Source organism: Coenobita brevimanus, chromosome 92 (assembly GCF_032717465.1).
Source record: "Coenobita brevimanus isolate Jiangsu-jjx chromosome 92, ASM3271746v2, whole genome shotgun sequence".
Lineage (NCBI taxonomy): Eukaryota > Metazoa > Arthropoda > Malacostraca > Decapoda > Coenobitidae > Coenobita > Coenobita brevimanus.
This window is the reverse complement of record NC_137045.1, coordinates 37,278,558-37,301,046: the sequence shown is the minus strand read 5'-3', so window position 1 is coordinate 37,301,046 and position 22,489 is coordinate 37,278,558. Positions and strand designations below refer to the sequence as shown.

Here is a 22,489-nt window from a genome sequence, read left to right as displayed (position 1 = left end):
CAACCAGGAGTCTCCGTGCTCAGAGGGCACGGGATCACACGCAGGGGCGTCCATTCTCGTCCAGGGCTGTGGGTGGCGAAGGGTCCCGTGCTCTCAGGGTTGGGGACAGGAGTGCGGCCCTCAGGGCTGGGGCCGAACAATTGCCTGAACCGGTCGTTCAGGCTCCTGTCGGAGGATGAGGATCTCCGCCGTCGAGGTGTGGAGAGTTCCCGCCCGGGAGTTCCGGGGGCGGTCTGGGGTTCCCAAGGGCTGCGGTCTCCAGGGCTGGGCAGCCTGACAGGAAGGGGCTGTGGCACTGGTCTGCGTCAGGGTCCGTCAGGTGGGTCCCCTCCAGAGCCAGTCGTAGGAAGCAGGGGCCGGGTGAGACTACAGGGCCCCTCCAGTACTCCTCTACGCCCGAGACTCCCTCAGTGTCAGGGGTCGGGGAACTGGCGTCAATTCCAGGCGGTGGAGCAGCTATAGGCTGCCTCCTGCCATAGGGCCCAACTACTGGCCATGGCTTCCTGGGGGCGCGGCTACAGGCCGTCGCCAAGGCCTGGCTACTGGCCATGGCCTGAGAGGGTGGGTGGCTGCTAGCAAACCCAGGGGCACCTTCGGAGCTGCTACAGGTCCTCTGACGAAGGCGGGAGCGGCTACAGGCCGTCTCCTGTTGGAGGGGTGTTGAGCGGCTACAGGCCGTCTCAGGTAGAACACCTTCGGAGTGGCTACAGGCCATCTGACGAAGGCGGGAGCGGGTACAGGCCATCTCCTCATTACCCTCAGAGCGGCTACAGGCCGTCTCCTTCAGGAGGGGTGAGCGGCTACAGGCCGTCTCACGGAGAACACTTTCGGAGCGGCTACAGGCCGTCTCCTGACAAAGGTGGGAGCGGCTACAGGCCGTCTCCTGACAAAGGTGGGAGCGGCTACAGGCAGTCTCCTCGTTACCCTCAGAGCGGCTACAGGCAGTCTCCTCGTTACCCTCAGAGCGGCTACAGGCCGTCTCCTGACAAAGGTGGGAGTGGCTACAGGCTGTCTCCTCGTTACCCTCAGAGCGGCTACAGGCTGTCTCCTCGTTACCCTCAGAGTGGCTACAGGCCGTTTCCTTCAGGAGGGGTGAGTGGCTACAGGCCATCTCAGGGGGAACACCTTCAGAGCGGCTACAGGCCGTCTGGCAAAGGCGGGAGCAGGTACAGGCCGTCTCCTTCGGGAGGGGGTTGGAGCGGCTACAGGCCATCTCCTCGTTACCCTCAAAGTGGCTACAGGCCGTCTCAGGGGGAACACCTTCGGAGTGACTACAGGCTGTCTCCTGACAAAGGCGTGAGCGGCTACAGGCCGTCTCCTGATTACCCTCAGAGTGGCTACAGGCCGTCTCTTTAACGAGGGGCGAGCGACTACAAGCCGTCTCAAGGAAGACACCTTCAGAGTGGCTACAGGCTGTCTCCTGACGAAGGCGGGAGTGGCTACAGGCTGTCTCCTTTGAATCCTCAGAGCGGCTACAGGCTGTCTCCTTTGAATCCTCAGAGCGGCTATAGGCCGTCTCCTTAAAGAGGGGTGAGCAGCTACAGGCCGTCTCTGGGGTGCTGGCAGGAGCTGGATAGGCAGCTCCACCCCTTAGCTGGTTGATGAAGGCTCGCCCGGAAGGTAGTGCTTTATTCCTGCTATGGTGACGGCGGCCGAACTCCGGGTTATAGGGGCGCGCGGCCCGGGCTGATTTAGGCCGTTGTCGCACCGAATCCTGGCGCGCTGTCTCTGCTCCTCTGTGGGCTCCTTGTGGGGGCGTCTGGGTGTTCTCGGGGGCACTCTACTGCATTTTAGTCGACACTCTGTAATTGGTGTTAGGATGTTTAATGATGTATATATGTGCCTTATGGTTAGTTCAAATGTACACTGCTGTTTCCTTTTAGTTAGGCATTATGCATTCTAATGGCTAATGCGTTTATTACGACCCCGCCAGCCTGTCGCCTCATGACTGCGTTCGCCTTAGCTGACGTTGACTTTAGCTTGATAAAGTGAACAAATATTTATTGTTGAGAGAGGTACACAGTGCTTATACAACAAAAGAAGGTGGTGGGTCTTGCCTCACACCTTCTTCAGCCAATAGTTAAATAAATGTACGGGCCTAGTTGTAATACTGTTTATAAAAACGCCAAATGCAGAAAAGAAAGGCAGTGTTAATGACAGTGCATGGGATAAAGCACATTTTCGAGGACACGTAAGCAGCTGCCCAAATTTTTCCTTCTTAGTTTATATGTAGTTTTTCATTATGTTTCCTCCTTGCTACAAAAAAATTATGATAATATGATGCAATACTTTGGGAATATTAAGATCAAGAAAACTCCTGCAATAAAATCAAAACGATGATGCAACATGGACGAAAATTTCGGAATAGGTGCTTACTACTGCATTCTGCAGTTTCTATCCTTGTTTCAATTAAATGATTTCATTAAATGTATGTCCTTCACACCTATTATTTGCTAAACTTAAAGTATGAATATTATAAGAGGAACAGAAACTGTAGAATTCTTGTATTATTTTCCCAAAATCTTTCTGAGGCGAGGCCTTCAATCATCCCACTCACTTGAGCAGCGAAGGGTGTAGGATATCAAGTTGTATTCTACCTCTCGCTTCCGTGAGTACCAAAGCTATAATGCGTTCATATATTTATTAGTTTTGATAAAACATAGAATCGCTTTAATATACAAAATATCATCTAATTCCTAAATAGGACAATGCATAAACTTCATGTTTCAGTTCCGCTGCCCCTTCACAGCTACTCGTTAGCACCCTGGCTGTTCCAATTTCCTCCCTCAGGATAATATTTGACGATAATATTAAAATAATAATGTCTTTTGAAGTATCAAGTGCATATTTACTTGAATTAGTTTATGAATTGAACATGTAAAGCCTCTTATAATGTATATAACACAATAATGTACGTAGACATAATAAGACGGGGCGGCGCGGCACGGAACAGCGGGTGTGGCTGGCAGCGGCTCAGCAGATTCCCCGTGACGACAGAGAGAAGCGTACGTCAGCTTGGCACGAAGCCCTACGATATCAGCTTTTGCAGGATTATTTTTAGGGTTCTGAGACTCTCCAACCCGGGAAACCATGAGCGAGGAGAAGAAGGGGGTCACTAACGGCCCAGCAAACAGCGAGATGGCACCACAAGAGGATGGCACCAAAGTGCCTCTTACAAATGACGAAGCAGAGGTAAGTCTGAATTTTGTCTGTGCCCACGTGATAAGTCAGTATCATGTTAATGTTAGGATTGTGGTAAATAAATGTTATATCGAATCAGCTTTAGAGAAAATTCCTTATTTTTAACTTGGAATTTATTTTTAATTAAGCTGAGGGGCAAAGCTTCAGTGATTGAAGTCATTCCAGTTTTATAACTTGTAGTATCAGTATGCCTCAACTTTTATGATATCCATTGGTATGCGTAATACTACTGTGTACTGATCTTTTTCACGTGTGGAATTTATTTGGTATGTGCCAACACCCACCACCATGTTGTATATACTTGTATACCTTCACTACTGTATGCCTCTCAATAATTCCGTCCAAGGTGAAAATTTGAGGGAATTTTATTATATACAATTTGCCTAAGGTTAAGATACTAAGTTGAAAATAAAATGTTGAGCAGAAAGAGAAGGGAGACGCTTCTGGATGTCCTCACCAAAAATTGCTTAGCTTGAGGAGAAATATAGTGCTGTGCCATAGAGTGGCAAATAAAGACAGCCATACCAGCCAGTCAGCAGCAACATTTTCTATCTAGTAGTTCTGTAAGAGAACCATGTAGGTGAGCCCTTTACACAGCAGTATGACCTTATGTGGACAGCATGGCAACCCCAGGTCAGGTGAGGCATGTATTCTCATTTCATAATGGTTCTGCTGCTAGACAGTATGCCAGGGAATTTTTTCCCTCCTATATTGGTGGCATTCCAAGATGGCAGCCTTATGTCCTTGAAGCTGTTGCAATTGTGAAGAAGAATGGTCTTAAATGCAATTCATTACTTATAAAAGAAGTAATGGTAATCCATAAGGAGGCACAGGGCCACTTTGTAAGAATAAAAAAAAAAAATTGACTTCTGCAAAGGTGTATGGAAGTGTGTTTTCGAGTAAGAAGGGGATCCATCAATAAACAGAGAAAATATGGTTACACAAAGAATGGGGTAGACTAAGTTAGGATTAGTTTGGTTGTTAGCATTAAAGTAGTGGTAACCATCATCCACTCACTTGATGTAGTGCTGCCTACTTCTTCCTTAGCCATTATCATTCTTTTTCTGTGCCTGTCGTCCTCTCTCCCTATTTCTCCCATCTTTCCTGTCACTTCTTATTGCTTTTCTTTCCTTTACAGGTGGCTTTACATTGAGTGACAAGCCAAATGGTTTCCTGTAAGCCAAGAAGCCATTTACAATGTTGGGTGGTAACCATATAACCAAACCATGCATGCTTCCTACGTGTCAACAAGTCGGAAGGTGGAGGGTTAGTGCCCCTCCTTGTAAAACAAATAACTCAAAGTCAAATGGCCACCCCTTGCGGGATTTTGGCGTCTGGCAACAGATAGCTAGCTAGCTAGCATAAAATAGGTTAGAATAAATAGGTCTGTGTGGTATGTGTTCTTTCTTTATTGTGCCCTTTTCATCACGTTCTGCTAACCTAACAATGCCTGTGTGTGTTTCTGATAGCACTAAAAATGTACCGGCATGTCTTTAGAGGGTACATATTGTTGTAAAAAGGAGAATTTGGGTTTAGGAGTGGGGTACCCAGTACAGCACCAGTAATGAATGATAAATCAAGGGATCACTGTATTCGACTTGAAGCCATTTGTTTTATTTTTCATTTATAAAAGTACCAACATGCATGCATCGGCCTTGGTCATCTCATGGTGGCCCTCCAAGCTGTTCGATCTCTGGCAGCCTCCTTATTCAGTTGCTTATCCCTGAGGTCACACTCTTAGACTTCATCCCAGGTCTTTTTCGGTCTGTGTCTTGCAACCCTACCCCCACTGTTCACATTTCTCACTTTGTACACCCAGTTGTCGTCTCCCATCCTCTGCACATGCCCAGACCATCTCAATCTCTCCTTATCACAACACCAATACACTTCAGTCCCTTCCTTCCTCTTAAAACTTCCATCATAAACCTAGCCACCCCTGGCCTTGCGTTCAAGGATGCGTTGCACATCCACCTAATCAGTGTCATTTCTGTCAGGGTTAGCATTGATTAAATCAAAATCAAATTGATTTAATTATGTGATTAAATCATTGATTTTTTTTTCTAAAAATAATAATGAATTTATTTTGTAATGTAAAAGTTGACACAAAAATAAAATCTGAAGGTTCATAAAAGTTGTGTATATTGGCATTCATTTATTCAGATACGTAAGCATTAAATTAGCAGATTTTGGAGAATGGTGCCATTAGAAATTGCGACATTGTATGACAAAAAATATTTTTACATTTGTGTAACTAAGTATTGAAATTATTTGTACATCTGAAATACTGAGCCATGAATCAAAAACCAAAGCCATAAGACTAGGTAGGCTGTGCTTGGTCATGGTCATGTCATAATATTATCAGCTTAAGATTTTTCTGTATGGTAATATAATCAGCTTTGGAATATGGTCTGTTGATTATCTCTGGGAACCCAGCCTGAACCAGTAGTGTACAGACAGGACTTGAACAGGTATGTATCTGGATTCTGGACAGTGGCTTTCAGTCTGAACTATCAGTGGATGGACAGGACAGGAAGTTAACAGTATTCAGTATATTGCTTTTGATATATTAGCTATATAATAAAGAAAAATCAGATAAAAAAGCAAATAAATCGAATAAATAATTGATTTTTTATTTTTTTGATTAAAAAAAGAATCATCAACCCTGATTTCTGTACGTTTGAGACTGCGAATATCCTTTTCTTTCACTCCCCAGGTCTCACCACTATACATCATTACACTGGCTTCAACAAAACCATCCCCACTGTCCACTTGCACACTGAAACTAATTTCCTTCCTGTCAGAGAGTACATTGTTATGAGGGACACAGTTCTGTGCAGCAATCTGTGCCAGTGCATAAACCCTTCAGTACATGATACAACACACTTAGGCATGTAAAACTTTCACCACACAAACAATATCTCGCACTTTACAATAGTATCCCACCTCCAGATATTCCAACACCAGCAATGAAGAAACACCTGCATACTTACGTCACTACAACACCTCGATTATAGTAGTGTACTCCTCCTGACTTAAGTTCATTGGCTGTGTCCTTAAGTAGATATGCTCAAGTTCATATTGATAAGCTTAGAGCAGGATATTGCCATGCCCTCCTCAGCTACCAGCATAGATTTGAGTTGGGTGGAATCACAGATGACACATACTGAGCTTGTAAAATAGGTTTGTACAACACAACACACATAGTGGGGCAGTGCATAGTACATGTCATACTTAGTCACAGACACATCAACAACAGTGTAGAGAACCACTTGCTTGCTTGTATTTGATGAGTCTGCTCAGATGGACTAGAGCAACAACGTACCCTGACCTCACTTAACCAAATCGAGATTGAGCATTGCATCTCAGTCATAACAGATTCTGACGTTACCTTAGATATCGGCCCCACAGTCCTGAAAAAGAACAGGAATGGGAGCGTTCCTGTTGCTCAGAGGTCATGGCAAAACTGACGTGCCAAGTAGCAAATCGGGCAGCGATTGACCAGAGCAATCACGTGACTCGTCCTGGGCACCAACTAGTGAGATTATGAAAGTTATAGTTCTGTTGTTATTGATTTTGAACGAAAGTGTCCTTTAAGAATAGGTGTTTGCAAAGATGAGATGTAACTTTTGAATACACCCAAAATAACTGGATTGATTGTGGGCTGAAACAAAAATAATACCGTTTCATTTACATGTTGGGGAAAGTTTTTGCTGGCAATTTTAGGTGTGGAGTGACGTGGAGGGACAGGTTGACGAATGAAGAAGTGAAGGAATGCTGTGGGGTGGATGTGGATGTGGTTGAGAATAGGAGAAATACACTGAGGTGGTTTGGACATGTGAAGAGAATGGAGAATGAAAGACTGACTAAGAGGGTGTATGTAGGTGAGGTGGAGGGAGGGAGAGGGAGAGGTAGACTGAGGATGAGGTGGAGGGATGGAGTTGAGAGGTATATGAGGGAGGGGGGGTGATTTGGGGGGAGGGTAGTCAAATGGTGGACAACAGAGCGACTTGGAGGCGTTTTGTCTGCGGCCACCCTTTGCAGGATTAGGGCGTTGGGCTATAAATAGATAGATGGATAGAATTTTAAGTTTAAAATGTTAAAATCTCTGGTAGGAGACCACCTATTTCTTGGAATTTTGTAACCATCTTGATTATGGTTTTGACTTGGAGTTCTCCTGAAAGGTTTTAATTGCCAGACGCCATGTATCCCAGACGGGGTGGCCAAGGGCTTAGAGTTAATTGTTTTACAGGAAGGGACACTAATCCTCCACCAACCCCACTTGACACGTAGGGATGCCAACAGCATCTGGTGCTCCCTGGCGGTCACCCATCCAGGTACTAACTAGACCCAATGTTGCTTAACTTCGCTGATCGGACGGGAAGCGGTGTACTCAACGTGGTATGGCCGGTTTTAATGCTTTCTAAATTTCATTAACCTGCCCCGTCCCGGCCACTTTCTCACCACTGGTACCCCCCAATCCTGACCATTTTTGGACCCAAATTTTTTTGCTAAAACTTTCGCTTTTGGTCAGAAACAATGGTCAGTCACGAAGAAATTGTTCCCCTGGGTCCATAAGTGCCCTAAACAGGTATGCCTTGGTCACACCTGGCACCGTGTTCTCTGTAGGTGGTCTGAGCCTCTAATGTTTTCTATGGTATTATAAGTCTGGGAAACCAATGAAAGTAAGTAGATATGTATTTATTACAAACATAAAAACATGTGATAAAAGAGTAAATTGGATTTTACACAAAAATAGAGCTGAAATAAGCATTGTACCATCGTCCGAAACGAGCAAAATCGGGCAGACTGGTCACGATGAATCGCTAACATTCCAGAATCATGATACATATCATTTTTTCTACTTACATAATACTTCTACAATAACATTATACCATTTTACATTTTATTGAACTGTTTTTACGTATTCACAGGCCTTTCGATAACATTTAGCGTAATGTTAGCGCTTATTTATGTAGTGAGTGAACTCGCTGTGACTGTTGTTTCAACTCGTATTGTGTTTTTTCTACTTACATAATACTTTCCTAATAACATTATACACTTTTCAACTTTAGAGAACTGTTTTGAGATAGTTTCAGGCCTTACGTAAATATTTAGCGTAATAATAGCGCATAATAACACACACGATGAAGTCGCTATGACTACTATTTCAACTTACAACCTATTTTTGTACTTATATAATAATTCTCCACTAACATTGCACATGTTTACACTTGATATAATTGATATCACATAATTTCAGACCTTACGATTCAACTGAGCGTCATATTATCGCGTACTTACACAGTGAGTGTTATCGCGATATCATTTGTTTCATCTTACACTAGTATTCAACTTAAAAATTACCTTACTGCTAACATTACAACCTTTTCCACTTTATATAATTCCTATCACATACTTACTGACCAGAATGTTCTACTGAGCGTAATATTTTCGCAGATTTACACAGTGGGTGTACTCGTGACATCAATTATTACAACTTACACTATTTTTCAACTTATACGTTTTATTCATGCTAACATTACACCCGTTTCCACTTTATATTCTTGCTATCACATATTTACTGACCAGAGTGTTATACTGAGCGTCATATTTTCGCAGATTTACACAGTGGGTGTACTTTTGATATCACTTCTTTCAACTTACACTATTTCTCAACTTGTACATTACTTTCCTGCAAACATTACACCCGTTTCAACTTTATATAAGACTTAGAAAATACTGACTGGCCTTACCATTATACTGAGTGTCATATCGCCATCCCACACAGTTTCAGTAGTGTAGGAAGTTATGGTACTCTCTGAAACATGGCTGAAGGCACAACGCAACATTGGTGGTGGTGGGGGAGGTTGGGGAGGTGGAGAGCGGCGCCTTTCATCACTCGCACTTCTCTTCCCTCTCCCTTTTCCTTTACCCTTTCCCTTCCCTTTCCTTCCTTTCCCCACATCCTGGGGCTGTGGGGAGGAAGTTTGGGAATATTGTGTGGCAAAAGACGTGCTGGGGAGTGGCTCCACCTCCTCTCCCCTAGGCCTACGTGCACCACGTGCTCATGCTGCCTCCCTCACACCACTTTCCCCTTCACCCCACACTCCCGCCACACCACTTTCCCTTTCACCCCGCGCTTGCCTTCTCGCCCCACCTTCTGATCCTCGGGGTGAGGTTTTTTCCTTCCCCAACCACGAGGCAACATCACGTCCTAAGCTGCAGTCCTCGTCCTCGTCCTCGTCCTCATCCTCATCAGAATCTCTCTCTAGGGGATGGAGAGAGGTCCGTGCAGGTGGTTTGGGTCCAGGCTGGCCTTCCCTTGCTTTACGATATGTCACATACCGCTTTTTCCGGGGCGAAGGGACCTCCTCATCACTGCTTGTTATTTCTTCCTCTGGCTGGACATAATCTCGATCCACCACATCATCATCAAGTGGAGAATCACTATCTCCAGTGAAGGCCTCTAGGGCGGATGCTATTTCGTCGTCTGAGAGACCTTTCCGCGCCATGTCTGACCTGGGTCACTGCTAACAGGTGAGTGACCGAGACAAGGGCGAGCGTGGGTCACGTGGGGTCTGGGACGCTGCCCGCCTGGCGGCAGGTAGGGGAGGCTTGGGTAGGTGGGCAAATCGAAAATCTTGCGCGAATTTTGAAAATTGTGGAAATTATGAACCTTGCAATTGCAGGACATTGAAGTACGTCAACGGGATTGGTAGTGACAAAACGTGAGGACGTGGAAGTACGTCGACGGGACGCCGCGGGTTAATGCAAATTTTTTATTGGAAATTCCCTGTTTTGCTCTTTCCTTCCCTTCCTCCCACAAGGGCCAAATAAAAAATTTGTGAAAAAAATTATCATTAGATATTGCTTGAAGCCCATGACAAACCATCAGAAAAACTTAGTGGCTACTGGTACGGTGTATCATAAGAATGAGAAGTGAATTGTTTAAGGTGAGAATGAAGTCTCTGAAATTGATTAGTTCTGTGCATAGTTGAAGGTATGAGGGCAACAAGTTGTGTAGGATGTGTGAGAGTGGAAAGAATAAGACAGTTGAACACTTGTTGCTAGAAAGTGGTGGGTATGAAAGGAGGGGACATGTAGGATGTGGTGAGATGTGAGATAGTTTAGGAAAAATGGGGGGAAGATGTGGAAATGTGAGTGTTAGGTTTGAGTAGAATGGATGAGTGGAATTTAGTATCAGATGTGTGTTAGAGATATTGAGGAATATTTGGCAAATGAGGACTTGTACAGTATAGGGAAGGGGGGTGTAGTGAATAGGAAAGGGTGGGAATACTGTACACTACCCATATTTCCTTAACCTCTCACAAAACCCCCTCTTCCTTTTTTCCCTCTTTGGCAGGATACTTTGAGAGGATGCTGATTCTAACGCCTCTCCTCAGTGAACTGACAGTGACTCAGACCAAGGCCAATATCCTGTAACTTGAATTAATATTTAAGATGATTTTCTTGCTTTTAATGCTGTTCATGTCATCTGACCAAAATTTCACCCATACTGACATGTATATATATATATATATATATATATATATATATATATATATATATATATATATATATATATATATATATATATATATATATACACAGTATACAGTATATATATGTACATATATATATATATATACACAGTATACAGTATATATATATATATATATATATATATATATACACAGTATACAGTATATATATATATATATATATATATACACAGTATACAGTATATATATATATATATATATATATATATATATATATATATATATATATATACACACATATACAGTATATATATATATATATATATATATATATATATATACACACAATATACAGCATATATATATATATATATATATATATATATATATATATACACACACACAATATACAGTATATATATATATATATATATACAGTGTTCTCTTTTATCCGAAATTCTTTTAACCGTAATATACCATTAACCGTAGGTTTTACTAAAACGTTCTCATTTCGATTAACTGCAAAAATCAGAAATCTATTTATCTATCTATCGCCAGACGCCTCAATCCCGTTTGAGGTGGCCACAAACAAATCGCCTCCATGTTACCCTGTCCCCCGCCATTTCACTGCCCTGCTCCCAACTCGCACCCCCCTGTCTCGTATACCTCTCCACTCCATCCCTCCATCTCATCCTCGGCCTCCCCCTCCCTCTTCCCCCCTCCACCTCACTCACATACACTCTCTTCGTCACACATGGCCAAACCACCTCAGTGTGTTCCTCATAACGCTTCCTATCACATCCACATCAACACCACAACGCTCCTTTATATCCTCATTAGTCAGCTTCTCTCTCCATGTGACTCCACAGGCTCCTCTTTAACTCATTTCCACTGCTCTCACTCTTGACTTGTGTCCTTCCAACAACGTCCAAGCTTCACTTCCATACGTTAGAGTTGGTATCACAATACTGCCCTGTAGTAACGTTTTCACCTCCATGCTTACTTCCCTGTTTCTTATCACTGCTTTCGAGGAAAACCAGAAATCTATCCGAAAATTCAAACACGGCAGGCTTGTTTCGCGCCACTAGCATTCGTTTACGGTTGCTCTGCTAGTCACTAGAGCGAGCATTGGTTGCGCCAGTGAATTAATTGATTTGGTGAAGGTTTATTTAAGTTTATTTGAGTGAAGATTTATTTAAGTTGACAGTTTCTATTACAGTTACAAAACTGCTGTTACATATGTAGTTATTACAGTGTTTTAAGTGTTTTGGTGATGGTTGAGTGGCTTTTGGGATGCTGGTGGTGGTGGTGGTGGTGGTGGGCTAGATGTTGCCAGAAATGGGTGATGGGAGAGAACAATACTGTTCCCATGTATCCTACATATTATTACAGTATCTTTTATCCGAAAAAATCGAATAAACGAAACATTGAAAGTCCCATGATTTTTGGATAAAAGAGACTCCACTTATACTGTTTATATATATATATTTATTTATCTATATCTATCTATCTATCTATCTATCTGTCTATATATATACCGATATACATATACTCTATATATCTATATCTATCTATCTATCTATCTATTTATCTATATCTATCTATCTATCTATATATATATATATATATATATATATATACACACACACACTCAACCCTCTGCTATCGCGCCTAATTGGTCACAGGAAATGCGCGTGATAGCTGAACTGAACAATCATTGGGAAAAATTCTAATTGGTTTTTTGCGGCCCATTTTTCTAACTTTTAACCACTTTATGCCTACGATTTTCTGCCAATCTCTCCTCTAACATGAAATAAAGCATTATTATATTAATAATAACAGTATAATGAATTAATAAACAACACAAAAGGCCATCAAACTTTTATAAGGATTACGGCTTGGGTGGTTTGATGGGTTCCGAGGCTTGGGAGTGGCTTAGTTGCCGCCAAATCTCTTTGGTTGTCTCCATTTCTTTAGTGTCCACAGCTAAAGGGTGTATCACATGGTACTTTATATCAGGAATGGCTGAGGAACATTTAAGTGGAACAAAACTTGGACGCTATCACACACGTTCCTCACACTGTCGTCAGAGCCCCGTCTCAGTTGTAAACACGTGATTACTTTATCGACATCACAGTTTTTTCGGCATAAGAAATATTAACTCTTTATAAGGATTTCAAAACGATTGATATTTATTCTAAAATACAATATTAATAAGTATTCAGTGTTAGGCTAAATTTCAATGCTGTAGTACGATATATTCTTTCGAGCCGAATGAGTTTTGGTCACTGTTTTGCCCGTCGTGTCCTTGGCAGGAATCCGTTCAGATGCATTCCAAATGCCCGTGCTATAATCGGGAATTTTACCATGTTACCGTTCCGATTAACCATTGTATCCTCTGCAAACCTCGTATGAAGTGCTGTGTGAATAAGTTTCGCTTAGCCTGTCTTCAAACTCGACGCGTGATAGCGGTCTTGGGGTGTGTGATAGCATGTATGGTTGTGCATTTGATGTGTGCGTGATAGCAGATAAGCTTGATAGTTGAACGCGTGATAGCAGGGGGTTGAGTGTATAGACCAGTGCTGGGCAGGTGCGCAAACACTTGCACAAAGCGCAATTGCGCACCGTTGCACTCCTGTGAATATTGTTTGCGCATTGCGCACTGCACAAGACCATGCGCAATGTTGTGCTCTTGCACATGAAAAGGCAGGTGCGCAAGCGCAAATTTATTTGTGTTTGCACAACTAAATTTTATTCTTGCGCACATCCTGTGGGTTGCGCACTGCATAGTCCAAGGGAACCGTGGTCTTGGGAGCTTCCTGTATGTCTGGACAAGGGATGGGGGAGGCTTGGGCGGGTCGTGAGGGTTCTGCTAGGGGGAGGCAGGAGGGACAGAGGGTAGTAGCATTTCTTAAAATGCTTCAACAGGGATAATGTATTTTAATATTTTTTTTAATTATTATTAGTAAATAATAATAAATTAAAAATACATTATTTATTATGAGTAGCATATTCAATTCCTTATGAAAATCATTAAAACTATTATTCAAATCAAATATCCACAGCCTAATATACGTTCCAGAGGACTGGAAATCAGGTATAATTGTTCCTCTGTACAAAGGAAAAGGGGAGAGAGAAGTATGTGGTAACCATAGGGGTATTTGCCTTCTTAGTGTGACTGGTAAAATATATGGTAGAATACTCATTGATAGGGTTAGGCATATGACAGAGGAGCTAGTTGGAGAAGAACAAGGGGGATTTAGGAAGGGAAAAGGGTGTGTAGATCAGATATTTGTTCTAAGATGTTTAGTGGAGAAGTATCTAGAGAAGGGAAGGAAAGTGTATGCTGCCTTCATGGACTTGGAGAAAGCTTATGACAGAATAGATAGGCATGGTATGTGGAAGGTATTAAGAATATATGGAGTGGAGGGGAAATTGTTGAGTGCTGTGAAGAGTATGTACGAGGGAGCTAGGGCTACGGTGCGAGTGGGTGGTGAGCTGAGTGAGTTCTTTGATCTCAATGTGGGACTGAAACAGGGGTGTGTGATGTCTCCATGGCTGTTTAATATATATATGGATGGGGTTGTAAAGGAGGTGCAAGGTAGGGCAGTGGATGTGGGGGTGGCCCTAATGAATGAGGGTGAGATTTGCAAGCTTCCGGTGTTGCTGTTTGCTGATGATACAGTATTGTTGAGTGAAGATGAATGGGAGTTGCAAGGTTTGGTGAATGAATTTGGGACAGTGTGTAGGAGGAGGAATCTGAAAGTTAATGTAAACAAAAGTAAAGTTATGGTGTTTGAGAGGAATGAAGTCACAGAGTGTGCAGTGAGGTTTGATGGTGAGGATATGGAGAATGTGAGTGCATTCAAGTACTTGGGTAGTGTGATGAGTAAGGATGGAACTTTGGGGGATGAAGTACGTGAAAGGGTACAGCAGGGAAGAAAGGTTGTTGGTACACTGAAAGCAGTGATAAGAAATAGGGAGGTGAGTATGGAAGTTAAGAAGTCACTGCATGATGGTATTGTGATCCCTACCCTGACGTATGGAAGCGAGGCGTGGACCTTGCAAGAGGGGAACAAGTCAAGAGTGAGAGCAGTGGAAATGAGTTACTTGAGAGGAGCATGTAGAGTGACGTGGAGGGACAGGTTGACGAATGAAGAAGTGAAGGAACGTTGTGGTGTGGATGTGGATGTGGTTGAGAAGATTAGGAGAAATACACTGAGGTGGTTTGGACATGTGGAGAGAATGGAGAATGAAAGACTGACTAAGAGGGTGTATGTAGGTGAGGTGGAGGGAGGGAGAGGGAGGGGTAGACTGAGGATGAGGTGGAGGGATGGAGTTGAGAGGTATATGAGGGAGGGGGGGGGTGAGTTGGGGGGAGGGGAGTCAAATGGTGGGTGACAGAGTAACTTGGAGGCGTTTTGTTTGCGGCCACCCTTTGCGGGATTAGGGCGTCAGGCTATTGATAGATAGATAGACTAATATACATTTAGGCTGTGGATATTTGATTTAAATAATATGTTTTAATGACTTATGCAAGGAATTACACATGCTATTGTATATCTATACTGAATTATTAAATAAAACGTCTTGCGAAATGCAGATAAAAGTAAAACTGGCAACATCACAGCCTTTGTTTTCCTGTCTCTCCGCTTCGCGGCCCCTCACTCCTCTGTTTGAACTTCCATGAGTGAAAAAGTTACTACATGACAGTATGGTGATACCATCTCTAATGTATGGAAGTGAAGCTTTGAACTTGTTAGAGGGAGAGAAGTCAAGAGTGAGAGCTATGGAAATAAATGAGTTATTTGAGAGGAGCATGTGGAGTTACATGAAGAGACAGATTGACAAATGAGGAAGTGAAGGATCGTTGTGGTGTGGATGTGGATGTAATGGGAAGTGTTAGGAGAAACACACTGAGGTGGTTTGGTCATATGGAGAGTGAGAGACTAATGAGGAGAGTGTGTGTGAGTGAGGTGGTGGTGGGGAGAGGGAGGGGGAGGCCAAGGATGAGATGGAGGGATGGAGTGAAGTATATGAGAGAGAGGGGTGTGAGATGGGAGTAGGGCCACAGTGTAGAGACTCACTGTGAGCAGGGCAGTGAAATGGCGGGGAACAGGGTGACATGGAGGGGATTTGTTGCTTTTTTGTGGCCAGTGGCCACCCATTATGGGATTAAGGCTTCTGGCAATAGATAGATATTTAATAATAAATAAAAGTAAGTATGCTGTTTTATTTAAATATCTCAATATTTTACAGTACTTCCCACAAATATATGCAGATAGTTTGCGCTTGCGCTTTGCGACATTGTGCAAGCAAAATATTTGTCAAATTGCGCTCTTGCGCTTGGGCAAGGTGCATTGCACTTGCGCAAGGTCCTTCTTAGTTTACGCTGCCCACCACTGATATATACACACACAGTATATGCCAGTACCATAGTCAGGAATACATTGTTAAATCAATAACATCCTGCATAAATCCTCAAGAGTTATTTATCCAACAAACTCTCTCTCCACAAACCAGACTAATGTGGCATCACATCATAGTGTGGCTAATTTCAGATTGTAAGCAATTTACTCTCTTGTCTCTAATGCAGCCCCCACAAAGGACACTTTCTTTGTTAGACCCTTCATGGCAGATGAGCAGGGAATCAGAACGCAATACGGTAGAGTACAGCACTGTATTAGAGAAATCTAGGTTGTAGAGCAATAAAATTTGCATTGCCTTCTGTACTGAAAGCTTTTGTTTTTCTTTAGGTAAAGTTCACCTCAAGCAACAACCCACCCAATGGAGATGCCAAGATTGACGTGGGTACTGCCCAGCCTTTCAGTGGGCTTAGCAAGGAGGACCTGATGAAATATGCTGATGACCCATTTTGGGTTCGTCTGCGCTGGATTCTCTTCATCTTGTTTTGGTGAGTTGTTGCATGATGATTGGTTTTATTAAAACTTACTTGCAGAGACGCGTAAAGAGGTAGATTATGATCTTGGAAGAAAAATGAATGCATATTTCTTTGAAGATAGGAAGATGTATTGGAAAGAGGTGCAAATACAGTTTGTAGAATTGGAAGTGGAAGAATACTAACCAGTGGAAATCAAGTAAGGAACAGATGGAAGGAATATTTTGAAAGGCTGATGAATGGGATCAGTGAGAGCAGAGTGGCTGTAAGCATGATCGGTTTGAGTTTGCAGAGAAGGAATGTAGTGCCAAGGAATGTGATAGCTGTTAGCAGAAGTGAAGAATGCAGTGATGCAGATGAAGAATGGAAAGGTAGTGGGTGTTGTGGAGAGAGTCGAGTGTTGTAGGAAAGATACATGAAAGAATAATCATAGAAAAAGTAAGGGATATATCAGAATACCTGGTGATTGACAGAGTATGGTAGCTTCAACTAGTTTTTGTGTGAGGAAAATTAGGGATGAACCAAATTCATTATCTGTTTGGATATTAGCATTTTGGCACTATCACCAGACTAACTGTATGCAGTGCAAATCTGGGTGGGTCACTGTTTTTATTTTAAAAATTCATATTGATAAACAGCCAGTCTTTAACAGCAGAAGAGTAAAGTATCTGTACACTGTCCATGTATGTTGATACATGGGAAAGGACCATGAAAACTCAGGAAGGACCATCAGTGAGTAACAGTCACACTCATGCAACCCCAATTTATATAGAAAACCAGATAAGTTATGTATTGCTTTGCCATTGCCAGCTGCAAATAAAACGAGTGATGTGTGCTGCATTGTGTGTTAAAGGTTCAAGGAAAGTGGATGTGATCAGGCAGTACCACAGCTTGTGTCCATTGCAAATGAGTTGAGGCAGCTGCATTCAGATCTTCAGCAAGAAATATTTGAAAGTAGATGCTTGAGACAGTGGAAGAAATAATGCTGGTGACTGGAAAGCAGATGGATTTGGAAAATTTGTGGGGTGTATACAAGCATTGCCTGGCAAAAATTGCTAAAGCTATGTGCACTTTTGCAAGATTCTTGCCACTTTTCTTCAGCTTTTAAAAGCAAGAGTGAACTGATGCAGTAACCTTCACGTAAGCAGCTGGTTAGCTCTGGATATCTTTCTCAGTTTGTCTTTCCCGCTGTCACTGACTGCTGGGATTTCTGTGGGTAGATAAAATTACCTAGTGCCAAGGACTTAGCTTTAGTTTAGAAAATGAGATGACTAAACCTAGTTAGGGGATGGCCAAGGAGAAGCCATTAAGAGGGTCTAAAGATATTCCTCCTTGAAATTTGTAATGGCCATGGTGATTTCAGGGGAGGCCAATGCTGCTAAAGCCATCTGTGGCTGTGCCCTTGCCTGTAAGTACTGTAGTTTGCATAAATAATGTATGTATTCCAAGTGTCAAAAGGACATACTATGTAGTTTTTAGCCTCACGATTGCTGTTAGGGTGACAAAATAGCCTGGTACTGACCTAAATCCCTGTGTGTGCCTACATGAGTGAAAGGTTAAATTTGAATGTTTCCAGGCATCTCAGAAAGAATGGATTGTGAATTTGGCAATCATTTTGTCTGGTTTTCATTTGTAGGGACATTCTTTGTAGGGTCTTGATCCTAGGTCCTTCCTGTGTGTGTGTGTGTGTGTGTGTGTGTGTAATGGAAATTGTAAGAGAGGCTCAGCTTAATGAGATAATTATGGTTTTGCATTGCTAATGGAATTCATGTTAGATGATCACAAAGAATTATTTGTGTACTTATATTTAGTGACACCATAAGAGTAATAGAAAAAATTATCACTGAGCCATTATTTGTCAAAAGGAAAAGTAATGTTTGTTTGCAATGATCCATGAGTATAATTCTCCTCCTTCTCCTGTTTGATGGGGAATACAGAGTATAGATCAGTTAAAATGTCTGGAGATGATCTTTTGAAATCATGCCTTGAAATTTTAAACAGGGCTGGATGGGTGGCCATGTTGGTGCTGGCTATAGTGATCATCGTGCAAGCTCCTCGTTGTGAGGCCAAGAAAACGCTTGATTGGGTCCAGGAATCAGCCATGGTTCAGTATGATGTCAACAAGCCCATTGATGCTGATGGCAGTGGTGACACAGATTCCAAAGGTGAGGGATATACTGATACAGCGCATCCTTTCCAATCCAAAATGCTGAATTCGAAGGACTTTTCAGGAAATGGAAAAGATAGGATTGTTGAATCAAAATAATTACTAATGAGAAAGTCATGTACCGTACTATACACAGGAAATATGGTTAAGTGTCTTGTAATTTATTTTCATCATATTATGTGCCCATGAATAAATATTTGTGAAATTGAGGTTTTTGGAAGCTGTAATTTGAATTTTAGAGTTAGTACTGTACAAAGTTTGGGATGATCGAGTGGAAAGTGTTGACAGAATGTATGAGGTGGTATCCAAAATTTTCGGGACCATTGCTCGTATTGGCTGCCATCACCCTTGAAGTTGCTAGTTCCCTTGCTCATTGATACACCAGTCCAAGCGCTTCCTCCATTGCTGGAACGCTTCCTGGAAGTCCTTTTCAACGAGAGTGTTGAGCACTGCCTGCTATTCCTTCGGAATGTCCTCAGTGATATCAAAGTGACACCCTTTCAGCTTGATCTTCATTTTTGGGAACAGAAAGAAGTCACACGGGGGCAAACCCGGCAAGTAAGGAGAGTGGTGGCTGATATCCATGTTGTTCTTGGCCAAAAACTGCTGGGTGTTGAGCGTATTGTGATCCGGGGCGTTTTCATGGTGAAGCAGGCAGTTGTCTCGCCAAAGGTCGGGGCATCGCCTCCTCACGTTATCACACAGTCATCGCAAAACATCACAGTAGAAGTTGGAATTGAAAGTTTGGCCAGCTGGGACGAATTCTTTATGCACAGTCTCTTTGACATGAAAGAAAACAATCAACATGCTATATTGCCATTGCTTTTCACCTGTCTGGCTTTTTTGTGTCTTGGTGAGGCTGTCTGACCAAGTGATTGTTCACCAAGCATTTGTTGAATCACTGCCAGGTTCGCTGTTGCATTTTTCCTGAGATTCGCTCAAAATTTGATGCAAATCTGTTGTTCTTTTTTTGTATTCGAAAATCACCTGACATTGCATGACGGGAAACAAACGAACGTCACTAGTCCTCACATCTACCAAGCTCTGTGCTGTGTGGCACACTGACTCACAATGCATGTTAGTACAGCCACATAGAGGAGCATTGTGCTACTATGACCTGTTTAGGTGTCATGATCCCAGTTTGGAAAATTTTGGATAGCACCTCGTATATGGTGTGATATGGAAGATGATGAGGCAGGGATAGATTGGCATTCTGAGTCAGGAATGTACGGTGAGACATTAATCATTATTTTGAAAGGCCATGTTCCATGTTTTTGCGGACTAGCATTATACTGTACATCTGTATTTATTATATCTCAGTTCAGCTTGGTTTAAATGGTTTGGGCTTGTTAAGAAGATGGGAGGAGGGTGATTGGATGAGGTTCCCAGTTTTGATTGTAGTGGGTAGAATGTCCAGTGGTAGATAGAAGATCACGTCGCCTGTGAGGACCTTCAGGATAAGGGTTTGGCTTAGTTTTGTGATATGAGGAGAGCTGCCATCAAGTTGAAAACCCTTCACATGCATTGATACCAGTGCTCTCATTGTCTGTTTAAATGATTTATTGTATAGGCTCTAAACAAGTAGCACTATTTGATTACACAAAATTGACATAAAGTATTTACTTTCACATATTTAAACTCAGCACTTGGATGTAGCTTCATATGCTTGGGCATGATGTAGCTTATCACATTCCATCCTCTGGCACACAAGTTGTTCATTGTAGTTTGCAGCAGATTATAAAAACCCACCACCACTGCTCTAATATAGGTATGATATTACATTTAAATGCTCTTCAAATATGCTAATTGGTCAGCAGTGTGAGAACACATTTCATTCCATATACTATACCGGTACCTATACAGCAGTAAAAAATGCAAGACATCACCATGACTGAAGGTGTTAGGTAGGTAGATGATAATTTGATTCTAGATAATGGAACAGGTAATGATAGTTTTAATAATTTCAGTTTGTTCATGCACTGTACTTTTGTAGATGTGATTAAAATGGCCTCAGACCTGGGAATGACAACAGTATACATGAAGGACCTGATTGACCCACTTGACTTCTCAAAAATCAACGGGGTGTATGTGGAAGAGGATGTCAAGGATGTGCTGAAGGTAAGTTGTTAAGATTTGTATATACAGCTTTATACTGGTATTTAACCTTTACACTTTGAGCTTATGGTCTTCAGAGTGTTGTATGTGCTGTACATATTTGTACATTACAGCTTTGCCTGGGATGAATAGCTTTTCTGATTTTGATAACTGTAGTTATTTTATGAAATTTTCTACAAGGCATCAGGCAGAAGATTATAGCCGGGTAAAGTCATAACCCCAACCCTAGATCATAATTCATCACACCATTTTTGAGTCCTAACTGATGATGGTGAAGAATTTTCTTACATTACCGGTATCTTCTGAGGCACAACCATGGTTTATGGGGGGGGGGAAGTAATTATAATGAGTTGCCAGTGGAAAAGTGTGTCTAGTTTCAATGATGTGGTGAATTGATACATGTACTGTCAACAGCCCTGCACTTTTTATGCCGTAAGGTACTTCTGTATTTTAGCTAGTACTCAAGATTAAATTTTACGGATGGAAATTAATGTTGTTGCGTATTCACTTCCGGTGCTGATGGCTTATTTTTTCCATTTTCCCACACCCCCTGCTTTGCTAGTGCTTTATTTATTTATTTATTTTTTTTTATGGTGGTGCAAATGTTCATTCAGTTGAGTTTAAGTCATGGCTGGAAATATTGAAATATACAAAGAAAAAGTGAACTTAAATGTTTTACTGTGTGTGTATGTGTGTGTGTGTGTGTGTGTTTGTGTATGTTTGCGCGCGTGTCCTTGCATGCACGTAGAGAGAGCAGTTCTCGCTGGGTCCTACCTGCCTACCTGTCTGCCACAGCTTCTTGACAGAAGACAGCTTTCTAGGTATTGTTTTTGTTAAGTTTCAATAGTAACTACAGTGCTGTAACATTATGGTCTAAAATATTCCATTTGCTTTAGTTCACTTACCATTTAAGGCAGTGAACAGGATATGGGGATATGACTGCATTTTATGGAAAGTCATTATTGCTACAGCCTTTGCTCACACCCAAAATGGTGGAGAAATATGTGTTAGAAGATTTGTAAGGGTCCAGGGTCTTTGGGTGATTTTTTTTTTTTTTTTAAATACAATTCCAAATCGGATAACCTTGCCCATCCAGCACAGATATCAGTGCAAATTGGGTTTTTCTTGCTGATTACAGCACTATCCCCAGCACACTGGACACACATAATCAGCATTATTTTGCAGCCTACCTCTGATACCATTACATCACTTATGCATCCACTTGTCACATTCACTGCATCCCCTGTACATTGTCCACCACCAGACCCAGATATCATCACTTGTTTTATTTGCATTTATTGTCAAACCCTCGTGCCCCATTCCGTCTCTCCACTTCCTAAATCTTTTCAACCCCATCCTTTCATTCTCTGAAATCAGCATCAAGTCATCAGCATATAACATCTCCCATGGCAGTACATTTCTGAAGTCATGAGATGGCTTCAAGCACCATGACAATAAGCCCACGACTGACCCCTGATGCATGTCAACACCTGCAAAAAAATCAGCACTCAAATCTCAATGCTCTCACCTGGCACCCATATACATAGCCATGTCCACTCTAACCAGCCATTCATTGATCCCAAGCTTTCTCATTGCCCACTTCAC

The 22,489-nt window shown here is 42.2% G+C and overlaps 1 protein-coding gene and 1 pseudogene across 1 annotated transcript in view; one reads left to right on the top strand and one right to left on the bottom strand.

Moving 5' to 3' along the window:
- Positions 1-2,983: 2,983 nt before the first annotated feature.
- Positions 2,984-22,489, top strand: part of CD98hc (CD98 heavy chain) — a 31,865-nt gene continuing 12,359 nt past the window's right edge. Inside the window, exons 1-4 of the mRNA XM_080282209.1 lie at positions 2,984-3,192; positions 16,460-16,617; positions 18,604-18,767; positions 20,763-20,887. Coding sequence (XP_080138335.1) covers positions 3,091-3,192; positions 16,460-16,617; positions 18,604-18,767; positions 20,763-20,887 — 549 coding nt within the window. The 5' untranslated portion in view covers positions 2,984-3,090. The remainder of the gene's footprint in view (positions 3,193-16,459; positions 16,618-18,603; positions 18,768-20,762; positions 20,888-22,489) is intronic.
- LOC145412279 (5S ribosomal RNA) lies at positions 7,495-7,613 on the bottom strand (annotated as a pseudogene).